This window comes from Seriola dumerili, unplaced genomic scaffold (genome assembly GCF_002260705.1).
Source record: "Seriola dumerili isolate Sdu_G_001 unplaced genomic scaffold, Sdu_1.0 BDQW01000341.1, whole genome shotgun sequence".
In the NCBI taxonomy this organism is placed as follows: domain Eukaryota; kingdom Metazoa; phylum Chordata; class Actinopteri; order Carangiformes; family Carangidae; genus Seriola; species Seriola dumerili.
This window is the reverse complement of record NW_019174596.1, coordinates 153,679-166,553: the sequence shown is the minus strand read 5'-3', so window position 1 is coordinate 166,553 and position 12,875 is coordinate 153,679. Positions and strand designations below refer to the sequence as shown.

The window sequence follows — 12,875 nt, the reverse complement described above, 5'->3', positions numbered from 1 at the left end:
GTTTGTAGTCAATTTTGACAGTGCTGTAGAATGATGGCTACAGTATCAGTGCCAGCAAGGACAATGCAACATGTATGTAATTATGGAAACAGAGGCTGATTCTCTCATGCTAGAAGTAGTATTAACAATAGACTATATATGAACCAGTGCCTCAGTATTGTCTTTTACAAAGTCACACTCACTGTTAACTTTAGGATTCATTCTAAAACAACCATTGTTGGCTGGAGCCTCACAATTTACATCCTTGAGTAGCCTGTTTCATCAACTCTGTAGATCTATATTTTATGCTCTTATTTCTTTTAGCCTTTATCTGTGTACTGCAGTCTTACTCTGCTTGAACATACACAGTATGACTGATGACAATAAACAATTCTGGGATTGCCAAAAACCAAACACTATAAAGTGCAATACCCATTCGAGCTGTTAAATGCGACTCTACAAAACAATGGCACTGCAGTGCAGAAAGCAATATACAAGAGGAGAGTTGAGTGACAAGTATAGTGTGGTCTATTGAAAGGCCTATTAATTATAAGTATTGTCTGTATGTTAGTTAAACAAAGTAGACACAATGTACGTTTCTGACATGAACCAACAATAAAATCCCTTAACAAAGCCAAGTTAAAAAAAAAATAGTCAGCATTTTGGAAAATACTTTATGTTGCTGTGAGGTAGGTGAGAGGAATGACACCACTCCTATCCTATAGCCAGTTGGCTTAGCTTAGCACAGAGACTGAGAGCAGCCAGGCTTTATCCAAATGTGAAAAAAGAGTGTTACATCATTGTTGGTTTAATCAGTACAAAAGTGTAAAAAAAAAAAAGATTGTTGTGGGGGAACCAGTGAATTCTTGCTCCCCATAAAACCTGCAAAACAGACTCAATAAACAAGATTGTACGTGTTAATTGGTGATCTTCAGCGGGGCTGGAAGGTGGTTTTGTTACCTTGGAAAGTGCCAAGCTAGCTGTTCACCTCTGTTTCCAGTTTTTATGTTAAGCTTAGCTAAGCTAAGGTAAGATGAGCCAACTGTCTCTTTGCTTCACCTCCATATTTAATGGACAGATATGAGAGTAGAATTAATCTTCTTTTAGGAAGACAGCTAATCAGCGTATTTCCCAAATCTATCTTTTAAAATCTACAAAAGAATGATAACAGATTTTCAAACCCCTACATGATTTTAGGTGAACCAGGTGTACAGACAGTAAAGCATTAAATATTATCTGGTTTTTCTTCAGTGTACTAATTGAACGTTTTAGATCTAAAGAACCAAATTAACATTTGAAAGTCTTTTCAATATACTTTTGTTACTTCAAATAGACCATTGTTTGAACTGTTATAAGGATTAACTTTACTGTATGAAGTAGAAAAGCTGGTTTTAGAGAGAGACATTTTTGACAGTCCTGCTGTGCATCTACTTTAACATGGACTGATTCTGTACCATTATTAGTTATGAGTACATTACAGGGACAGGAGGACAGGTATTACGTTTTCCATTTAGATTCATTTCTAATTTATAGGCTGGTAATGCTTTGTTCAGTTCCTCATATGATTACTATCCCTTGTAACACAGTGATTTTCTCAAAGCTTTTCTCTATTCAATAACAAAAGCGAGAAACCATATGAAAATGCCACAATAACGAAGGATCGTGGGAAAAAAATACCTGGCAGCACAGAAGAGGTTCATCAAAAAAACATAAAGACAAGAAAAAAGAAGCTGGCTGTCTGTCACCTGGCAAAAAGAGAAGGCGATTTAATATCTGAGAACAAAGCTACTCCCTCTAGCAAGTCAAACCTTTAATTACAAAACACGATAGGAGACCAAGGCCACCCAATATTACCTTGGCAACCTTGATACAAATCATACAAAGCAAATGAAGCATTTAAAGAGGAATGGATAGGAGCAATAGCTTTAACAGCGCAACTCGCAGAGAGAGGAACCAAGACAGAGGGAGAGGATACGAGTGAAACCAGGGGGAGGGGGACAGCGAGCTGCTCCAGAAACAGGCGTATGAAAATTGATGGAGTCTGGGGAAGCAATTGATAGTTAGAGGACAGGAAGCAGGCTGTAAGGCAATTATCACTATCTCTGGCATTTGATTTAAGACCGTCTGAGTGTGTAATACTGTGAATTAATCAAATCCAAGGTAGATACATCAGGAGCTCATTTCTGCCTTAAATTTCGATGATTCTTCTCCATCACTGGAAAATGTACTTTAGAGATGTTCTAATTAGTGCAGCTTATGAATTTCCACTCACTCGGGGTATAAGTGTTATGTGTGGGTGTGTGTGTGTGTGTCAGTAGGAGAGAGGTGGAGGGATAAGCTTGATGAGACAGTTACCTTATATGAACGTATGAGCCAGCTTAATCATCATAAGCAACGCTTCTGGGAACCCACACAAACGTCCGCACATTTAGACCAATCTGGGACCAAAAACATAAATATAGGCATATGTAAACAAAAACAAGTGTTAACAAGTGTTAGCACCCGAGCCACTATATCCACACATACAGAACATTCATACATAAACTATATGTGCCACCCATTAGGCTGTAGAGTGAGATACCGCTACAATTACTGTTCCTGATGGAGCATCTGCATGAAAAGCATTACATTTATTCATGTTATATTATTCTTAGACTATGAAGCAAAGTGTTTACAGCAATAATCAACTGCTGTCCATTTACACAGAGGGTTTAATTCAGCAAAGGAAATGACATACAGTATGTTGTTTAATAGTCCAGGCTGCAGATGGCCTAATGAATACCCTGATGTGTAAAAACAGCAGGGCATCACCATCAATAAAAATGCATTTAGAAAAAAAAATGTCTTGATTGACCTGTAAGTTCATTTGCAAGTGCTGTGATACACTAGTAATATGCGTCTGGCAGAATATGCAGATCGTTTGTGCCCCCTAATGGAAAGATTCACTCTCGTAAATGTCAGTTTTGTGGTGTGAAATAGATCTTGTGAGAGTGATTGTGCTTGTCTGTCCAGGAGAACTCCAGGTGATGTAACTTTTTTTTCCCCCTTGCTTGATACCATTTAGAGCTGTTTGCCCGAAAAGAAAATAATTGCATGTTTTTCTGTACTTTACTCTTGTGTACTGTACAAAAGAGAGAACCATCTGTTTTGTATTTTTTGCCATTGTAACTCCAGACAGTGGGACCAACACAATGGCGCATTTGTCATCTTGCAGCAGTAAATAGGCCAACAGAGTCATAATGGTTTGCTTCATCCATGTTTGTTTTTTTTTGATAAACCTTTGAAACATGAGCTACCTAATTTAAATATTAACATTTGCTCATTCAGTGACTGATTCAGGCCCTTTACTGAATAGGCTGTTGTTGAATCTATCAGCCATTGAAGCCATTTCACTTTAAACTTAGTAAAAAATGTACATGATGTTATTATCAACAGTGTTTGTTGATGTTTAACAGTCAACCTGTGGAGGCCATGCTTTTACCAAGTTTCTATGTAATATATTTTTGTGATTAACCTCTCCATCATTACTAAAGGCTCTTGTGATAAACAACATTGTTATGACTCTAAACTATTCAGAAAAGAGCTAATCATCAGTTAAACAAGTTTTATCTTCACAGAAAACCCTTTCACCTCAAAATACCTCTTCAGAGTCAGTTTTACCCACAATGAGACAATCCTTTCAGGGCGCTTCAGTATTACCATTGCTGTCAAACTGTGACTGTCTCACCAAACAACAAGGCTGCCCTCTGGTGGTATAGGGATGATGACAAAGGTATAACTGAGGTCTGCCTGAGAAACGCTAGATTTTAGACTAGACCTGTCTTTACTGCCCATTATTTACATTTACCACCTCATGACATATAGTCCAGACCCATTATTCTTCCAGTAATGGGATCTGAGAATAAAATTAACTACATACTGTACATTTTGGTGACCATATAACATTACTTTGAATTAATTTGGTTATGCATTGAACTGCATTAAAGGCAGTTTTACTGTCTGCAAAGTGAAAAGAGAGGGGAAATAGATCTGCAGTCCCCAGTTAGACATCAACAAATCTTGCATCTAAACATACTTTTTGTGTGTCAGGAAATAAAAACTTAAGATTTACAGTGAAATACTCTTAAAATGAGCCTTTATAAACTTTAAATCTCACCCAGATTTTAAATTTCAGTTTCTAATGTTGCATAGACCTGAATGTGTAAATGTGAGATTCAGTCACTATGAGGCTCCATTTGTCTGAAATATATCAACATTAAGATGTATCTGTGGAAACAAAGACAGGCCATAATAATTTAAATCTAAAAGAAATAATTGTAAAATGTAACCGACAGTGAGCACTGAATACCTCTGAAGTCGTAGCATTAAAATATTTTACTCTGAAAACCATCTATCTGAATTTATGTGGTTTGAATTTGCCTCTCTGAAATTTCATTCAGTTTTGTGATTTTGCTCATTATCTGCGGTTAATAAATGTAATGTGTAGAATTTCCTGTCGCTCCCCTGAGCTTCTCTTCCTTCGGCTCATGTGACTGAAGGCAAAGGTCTAACTAATTCAATTTACTTTTTTTCAGTAGCTTGAATGTTCCTTGAAAGTTTTCATGTTGAGTTTCTGTGTAGAACCAGTCCGATTTGATTAACTTAGTTTATTTTTTTTACTTTACAATTTCTTAATCCAATAGTTTCCATGTGAATTAAAAAAAAGTGAACTTGTAAGGACCTAGAAATTTAATAGAGCGGAATTTAAACAATAATTCATAACAATTGTTTTAAAAGTGAAAGAATTCATTGCTTTAAATTCATTGGTATTTAAATGTCAAGATATCCTGCTGTGGTTCAATTTCACAATTAGGTTTTTAGCGACCCATAAGACGCAAATCATTAAGGCTTTTCCGTATGTGCCTAACCTGTAAAAAAAAAAAAAAAAAAAAAAAAAAAGAATAGGAGAATTTGAAGTTACTGTAACACTTTATTTTCTTAAATACCACAGAATATTAGTACAGTCAGCCACACATATTTCATATTTTCAGAGGCAGAAGACATTCTGGTCCCTCTCACCCTGCTTTCATAAAGGGATAAAAGGAAACCTTGGGTGGCATCAGAGGCTACGTTTACACACACACACACACACACACACACACACACACACACACACACACACACTGGTAGCCATATTCCAGTTAAGATCTTCATCATGTTTAATTGGCAGCAACTTCGATTATCTTTAGTATCCATGTTGCACCAACAATCTAATTATTAAAAGGGATAGGGTTATACTTTCCAGCTGCTCCCTCCCTGTTTGAACAATACTGAGTTATCTCTAACACAGGGGAAAGAAATTATAATCCCAGTTTTAATCATTTTGGTCCCTTTGATGATGAGGACAATAACCTTATGTCACAGCCAGGGCTGATGTGAGACTTACAGGCTTCATTTGCCAATTTGATATGATCAGCCTGTAAAAAAAAAAAAAACTCACTGAAGCATTAGACTACATGTGCAAAATGAGTCTCATGCATGAGTTTCAATTTTGTTGTCAACTCATTTGTTGCTCAAAAAGGGAAGTGTTTTACGAGGTGTCCCTGAACTGGAGTACGGGTTACTCTGCATTATGACATTTTCGAGAATCAACACAGAACCAGAATAACCACATCAATAGCATACACCTCCATGCATGTAAACATAGCCAGTGTTGTCAGCTACAGTATGTACAGTGTTGATTCAGGCAGTGCATGATGAAACCAGGTCAGTAGTGCCAAAGTCAGCAGTTAGAAGGTTCATATTTAGGGGAGTTGAGGTTAAATCTCACCGGTAACATGTCTGCAGTCAGGTCAAGACATCATTTAAAAATCAACTTGTCACTTCTGACATTCTGTCTCTGAATTTATCTTTCAGTAGTACCATCACTGAAGCAATAACAGATTCATTGGCACATTAAACACCATCATGAACAGAGAGTGCTGCAATGAATATAGATCATTTCTGACATTTAAAAGTTTGCGAGATAGAAATCTAAGCAACCAGTGAGCCATATCTGCGTGATGACAAAAGTAAAAAAAAAAAAGAAGTAAAATAAAGGGTCTCTTCAGAGTTACAGTGCAGCAATATGAAATGGTGTATTCATAACCAATAAAATCTGATAGGCAGGAGGACACTGAACATAAAGAACACTCTGAAAGGATACAGCACAACAGGAGTGTGCCATATTGCACCAGAAGAAAAACTGCATTCAGGTCTGAATGGTATTGGATAAAGAGAAAATGGGATGCAAACGACTTTGTAGAGAAAAACAGCTTATTTACAGGGTAAGAAAGAAGTGGAGGGCTAAGCTTTCATAGACATTCACACACTTAATATCCACAGTATATACCAAAAGACATGCGTAGAGGCACATACATATTTATCATACGAAAACAAAATATACCAAAAGCAGAACACCAGTCAGACACAGCTTTTTGTGTCTCAAATCTGTTCAACCAACAATGAAAACAACGCACGCAAAAGCACTGATATCATGGGATGTGAAAAGGCAAAAGCTGAAGTTCCAGCCCTTTGAATAAAAAAAAGATTAACACTGTCACAACAACAAAGACATCAGTAATCTACCATCCATCTCTTTACCAATACTGAGTGCCAGCCTCATTTTCAACAGAATGGTATCACCCACAGAAAAAAAACATCTCCTTTTTTTTTAATATGAGGTACAATATTTGGTTTTCAAATTGGGTTCTCAACATTCCCAGAATATGTTCAAACATTTGCATTTGCCTTGATAAATTAGAAATAAAATCCTGCTTTGATCCGTAAAGAGAGGGGCAGAATCAAAAGGAAGAAAAATGTTATGTGTCAGAAAGGTAGGTAAGAATACCTGCGTAGTTTAAATTGGATTGGAATTGTCTGACTGCAATATACAAAGTGTTATGGGACTGCAGACTGTAAAAAATAAATGCTTGCATGATTTGAAATGCTACAATTTGTTTAAGACAGTGAGATTATTCTGAATGTGATAAGGTAAAAAGGCATCTTAAGAAACCGGTCTCTAGTTTTCTGCTCACCTTGACAGAAAGTGTATTTTTGTATTGTAAAGTAAAACATTCCTTTAGACTACGGCTAAATAAAAACCTTGCAGACTAATAAAAAGAGCAGTTAAAGATACAAGGACTCATTGCAGTGTTTGAGTACTACCTGTATTGCTACCGACAAATTACAAGATTCCCTTTTCCTCAGTGAAAGTCACAAAAACACAACCTTAAAAATCACTTTTATAGCTCACTGTAGTTTGGCAAATCACAGAGAAGACATAGTCATAAGTCACTGTCACAAACTGATAACTTTCATTGACAAAAACATCTGAATTATTTTAATTAACGGTCACTACAGAGTAAAATAAATTAGACCTCTTTTTTCTTTTCTTTTTTTTAAAACTCAATTCAATTGTTACTCCTCTTTCTCGTGGATAGAGGCACGTACACGCTTGCGTACATAAAAAGCGGTAAGAGCACTGCAGCAGGCAGTGAAGATGAAGAGTGCAACGGCATCGTGTGCGAGATCGCCATGAAGACGCTCGTAAAGGGGGCGGCGCTCTGTGAAGTCTGTGCGCAGTGCTTCGATCTGCGTCAGGGTGCACACCACCACGAACACGTGGAATATCTGGTGGCCCTGCCCGATGAAGTCACACTTCCCAGGGAACAAACTCTCTGGGTGAGGACAGCAGAAGAAATAGGCGCTGATTAAGAAAAAGAGCACATGATAGAAATGGTACACCACAATTGGGTCGGAGCAGCCCTCCTGGTAGCAGCTGTAGATGCGGTGAACCACAGGGCTTATGTCTAAACAGTAAGCCAAGGCTGAGGGCACCACTTGGAAGAGCTTGAGGGCAAACTTGGGTATCTCAGGACTGGCATATTTGCCATAGCAGCAGCCGAAGCAAGTAAGCCAGGCCAAGAATGCTGCTGTGGGTAAAAAGAGCCCTTGCACTCGAGTGTGCCACTCTTTCTCTATGGCGTAGTAGTAGTGCGCCAGGGCACTGCCATACTGGTAGACAGCGACCCCTACATAGTCGAGAAAGTAGAAGGTGTAGCAGGAGAGCTCGGACTTGGCAGAGAGGAGATGGGCGAGGGCGCTGAAGGAGAGGTAGGTGAAGGCTGCCAGGAGGACAATGAAGAGAGGCTGAGCGTGAGGGTCTCGCAAAAAATCAACCGTCTCAGAGATCTCCTGCCACTTCACCAAGATGATGAGGGCAGCCAGCAGATGGGTCCACACATTGAGGGTCTCATTGTGCCTTTGAAAGAGGGTGAGGAAGTAGTAGCGCCAGCTTTGGTCCGGCTGTCTGTAGCCGGTGAGGATGTGACGCTCGCGGAACACCCAGGGAACGTCAGACACCTTCACAGTGCAAGGCAGTGTGGGGAAGGCCGACTCCAGCAGCTGAGGGATCTGACGTAGCTGCTGCGCATTGATGAACAGGCGACCAATCTGCTCCATCACCACCGTCGCCATGGCAAACTGGAGACGAGAGGGGGAGGGCAGACAGAATGAACGAACAGTCAGTTAAGTCAATATCTGTCTGGCCTTCAGATGCCGTCAGATACTGTTTGCATCTGCATGTGTATGTAAATGCATGGAGAGACTACTGCGAGTTTGCTCCTGCAACACGGCCACTATTACAAAAAAGGAAAGCATTAGGTGTTGGGTCAGTGAACAGAAAAATTATCAACAACAATTTAATCATTTAAGTCAATTACCACACAAAACGTTAAATATTCTCAGTTTCCAGTTTCCTGCTTTTCTTTTTTGCATAATTGCATTTGAAGATGTCACCTGGGGCTCTGAAATTTTAACAGGGATTTTCACTGTTTTCTTACATTTTCGAGACCAAATGATTGATCCAAAAATAAAGTAAATAAAATAAGAGTCTCTCAAATGACAAATAAATAATAGATATACTTAATCAGCAACATTTTCATTAACTTTTTTTCCTTAAAGCTGCAATAATTGTTTTATTTTCCTTTTTTGCCACTTGAGGGCTGAGGGACAAATTGGAAAACACAACACTTACTTAACATTAGCTTTATAAGTAGCTGTAGCAAGAATCAAAGTTGATTTGAGTGAAGTTAGTGGGCCAGAAAACCAAAACAATAATCCATAGAGTAAAATAGACTAAAAGGCTCTATAGAGACAAAGTGCAGTGTTGAGTGATAATCCTGCATGTTCCACACTGATTAACCGCATTCATATTACACACATCATTTGATTCATTAACAACAGAAATATTGATTGGTGCAGCTTTAAGTGTTTCCATTTGTAGAAGTGAATTACCCTTATGTTTTCATAATTGATAATACATCATGGATTCTTATGGATAAGAGTGTAATTCGTGGTGGCAATAGAGCATCTGACTGGTTTCTCTGGCTTGTTCCCAAGATTTTCTTTCTTTTTTTTCCCCCAGGTTTTACTAAAATTTATATAGTGTAGTGTCTCAGTGTACTCTGAAAATTAAGATTAGAACAAATACAGTTTGTCTGTTGCAGAAGTTCCCATAAATATGTTGCACTTTCAGGTTGATTTGCTTTCATCTTTTGTCCAGCTCCATGGTGTTTAAGTCTGGAGACCGTGCTGCTCGTCCATAATTTGAAGACAATGTAGCTGGGTTTTTTTTTCTTCTAATGTTTTGGGTCATTATCTTGCTGGAAGATGAACCCCTGACCAACCAGTCTGTCTTCCTTTGTTACTTGTCTTTTTCTCAGTAGAGATGTTCCAATGCCATTTTTTCCTTCCCAAATACCGATTCAGATACCTGAACTTGTGTATCAGCCAATACAGAGTACCGATCAGATACCAATGCATTAAAAATAAATAAATTAACAGCTGTATACTAGTAACCCAGCATGGATGTAATATGATTGCTATCATTGTTGTATGGCATAGCTCAGGTTAAACCCTTTGTAAAACATGAACAGATACATGAAGAGCTGCTATATAATCTCTTTTATCATCTAATTTGACTGCCAATCCTAAAATAAATGTGCATGAAAATTCCTACACTAGTTGCACGAGTGCCACACCTTGAAATTTAAGCCTTGCACACTGTACACGTTGCTTTGTTACTGGTGGGACTTTCCAGCGTAAAATATTGCGAAATGGCTGACATTTTGTTAATGGCTAACGTTACACTATTTACCAGAAATCAATTATTCTTTGCTGTTCTTAAACAGCAGTTGCCAGTGGCTGCAAAGGCTACTGTTTTAGAGCGGTGAAGAAGATTTACTTTCATGAAAACTGCCTTTTTATCCTGGTGTGAAACTATAAAGTTTATTAATGAATTACGGGGTATCAGTGCAAAGACTTTTTTTGTATTCGCTGATACCCGATCCAGTATTTTATCCAGTATCGGAGCCATTTCCAGTACTAGTATCAGTATCAGAATACTTATTGTATTCTATAATAATAATCATACTTATAGCAATACTACTTCCTGCAGTACAGTACTGTCGTAATCATCAGAGAGTGCAGTAACACGGTTTGTGACACAGCCTTAGTACAAACGTTAGGGGCAGCTGTAGGAAGTGTTTACATTAACTTTAAAGGCGTCATTTACTAACATTGCTGCAGGAAAGCTGTAACTTTACCAATTTCTTCATCCCTGAAAAAGGTCTGTTTTCTGTAAGGTCATTCACTAGAGTTTAACTGCTGAAATTTCAATAAAACAATGTTTGAATGGGGGTATTATAAAACCTATGACAGGCAGTGTAGACCTTTATACAGAATCAAACCTACAGTTGCTCTGCTTAACAGGTGTAGGTAGGATTTGAAAGGTTTTAATGCACAAGAGTATGTATGTTGTTTTGACGGTCGAGTGATAATGGATGAATGTTCATCCAGGGGTGGACAATGGATAAAATCCTCCATGATTAATTTTATATCATAATATCAGTATAGGCTACACAATGATATAGTACATTTTCTAAACACCTAGAGTGTTGAAAGGATCGGTATCACAATATAAATGACAAAAGAAGAGTCGCAATAATTATAACAGCAGTGGAAAATGATTCCCACCTGACCTCGGGATGATTTCACATCTCCTGTTTTGCTAAGATGATAATCATTTGTTTGTTTTTTCTCATTTATAAATATAGCTCAACTGGTTTTTTGGACTCACTCTGAAGTAAATAAGTGACTTTAGATGACTTACACAAGATTAGGGAAAATATGTCTTAAAGCTCCTTGCAAGCTTTGCAAGAACAGAATTTTCTGTTTGCTGCCACACTAACAAATTGAGTTAAACATTAAATATAGTAAACCTAACTATGCACACTGTGCTGAGTTAGTCTTTTGGGCAATAACTATGTGATACTATGTGAGCGCCATTTACACATAAGGAGACCAGGATTAAAATCAGTTAAACATTTTCATTTATATCACTTCAGATCTCTCTGGGTTCACTTCTCAGAGATGTGGCGAGCATCCTCAAAGAGAGAGGGAGATCGGGCTGAGTGGGATGAGCGCAGGCCGAGCGAGGATCAGGAGGAAAAGGCGTGGAGTGATGAATGGGAAGATCTTACGTAACATAACCCCATCAGACCCACACCCTCCGTTTCCAAGAACGGTTGCAATCCTTTAAAATATTTATGGGTAAAAGGAAAATGCTCGACTATATTCAGGAAGGATGTTTCAACGTGTGGTTTTTAAACCACAGGCCTTTAGCAATGGGCCTGTTGCAGTTAATTCCCCCAAGCAAACCTGCACCTGATCGACATGTCTGTTTGAATTTGAGAGCCAGTGTCCGATATAGATTTGCATCAGCACTTCCTCTGAGCCTCGGGGCTTGGCTTCAATTCCCCCGAAAGCAACATTTTGCTGTGCGGTGTTAAGAGATGAATTTTAAAAAAACATCTCGCTGCACATTCATGAAAACTGACTGACGGTTTTTGCGGTCGGGGCGCCTCTCAACCTATTTCACGCTGTGCCACTTTACCATGAATTACCATGAATTTTCGAGAAAAAAAAAATGTAATAAAAAAAATGGTCATACCTGTAGATGGTAGAATCAATCCAAAGTCTGAGATGCAGCAGTCAGTGAGTGATTTAGAGGCGTGCGGAACATAGATAACATTGTTTGGAGGGGTGAGCGGATATAGGATGACCGTGTCGGGAGCAGCGCCTGGCGGCTCTCACGGCGCAGCTGCCGAGAGGATACGGATACAGGGCCGTTTGACAAGCGGCTCCTCTGGCCAAACAGCTAACACGGCGCTGCTCTTTTCTGCCGCTGCACACACCGTTTTAACCAATGGCTGCTGTCGCCTGGCCAAAGACCCCGCCCACTTTCAACAGAAATTCTTCCACTACCAGATAAAATGCATGACACTCCCATGAGGCATTTCTATCATATATGGCCTCTGGGCGCCCATTCTGCTAGTTGTCTAACAGACTAGTTAATATGATTGTTATATATGTGATAATATGATGATGTTTAGTCAGACATTAGAAAAAGATTAGAAGTCATATGATGGTAATAGTTATGCAATATACTGATCTGATATCCTTATTTCTAAATCATTCCAGATAACAAAATGAAACCTGTTGCCCAACATATGCCTGGGTCCTCGGACCAAGTCTGGCCCATATACTTCTTTCTGGACAGAGTCTGGCTGTTATCCTAACAGCTGGAAGATTTTCTGTGTGCGCCAAAATTGGTCCAGATGTGGAAGTAGCATCTGACAATCACGGTGTATTCGGGCCAGATTCGGGCAGTGAAACCGGTTGTAAATTGGGCCAGAAGAAAAGAAGCATGTGGCCCAAGTATGGGCCCTATTTATTTTGCTATCTGGGTATTTTAATATTATCCTATCACAGTATGTATGGTATGTATATAACAGTTCATGGTCTGTCTATTAGAC

At 38.7% G+C, this 12,875-nt stretch overlaps 1 protein-coding gene across 1 annotated transcript; it reads right to left on the bottom strand.

The window, feature by feature from the left end:
- Window positions 1-4,967: 4,967 nt before the first annotated feature.
- LOC111232909 (membrane progestin receptor alpha) lies at window positions 4,968-12,132 on the bottom strand. The gene is made up of 2 exons (XM_022760604.1): window positions 12,011-12,132; window positions 4,968-8,481 (listed from the first exon to the last, which is right to left on the bottom strand). Exon 2 carries the CDS (start codon window positions 8,473-8,475, stop codon window positions 7,417-7,419), a length of 1,059 nt encoding a protein of 352 aa, XP_022616325.1. The 5' UTR covers window positions 8,476-8,481; window positions 12,011-12,132; the 3' UTR covers window positions 4,968-7,416.
- Between the last annotated feature and the right edge of the window lie 743 nt (window positions 12,133-12,875).

Bases quoted from the DNA above. Each gene is read 5' to 3' on its own strand.
- LOC111232909 (XM_022760604.1), bottom strand. From the start codon at position 8,475: ATGGCGACGGTGGTGATGGAGCAGATTGGTCGCCTGTTCATCAATGCG.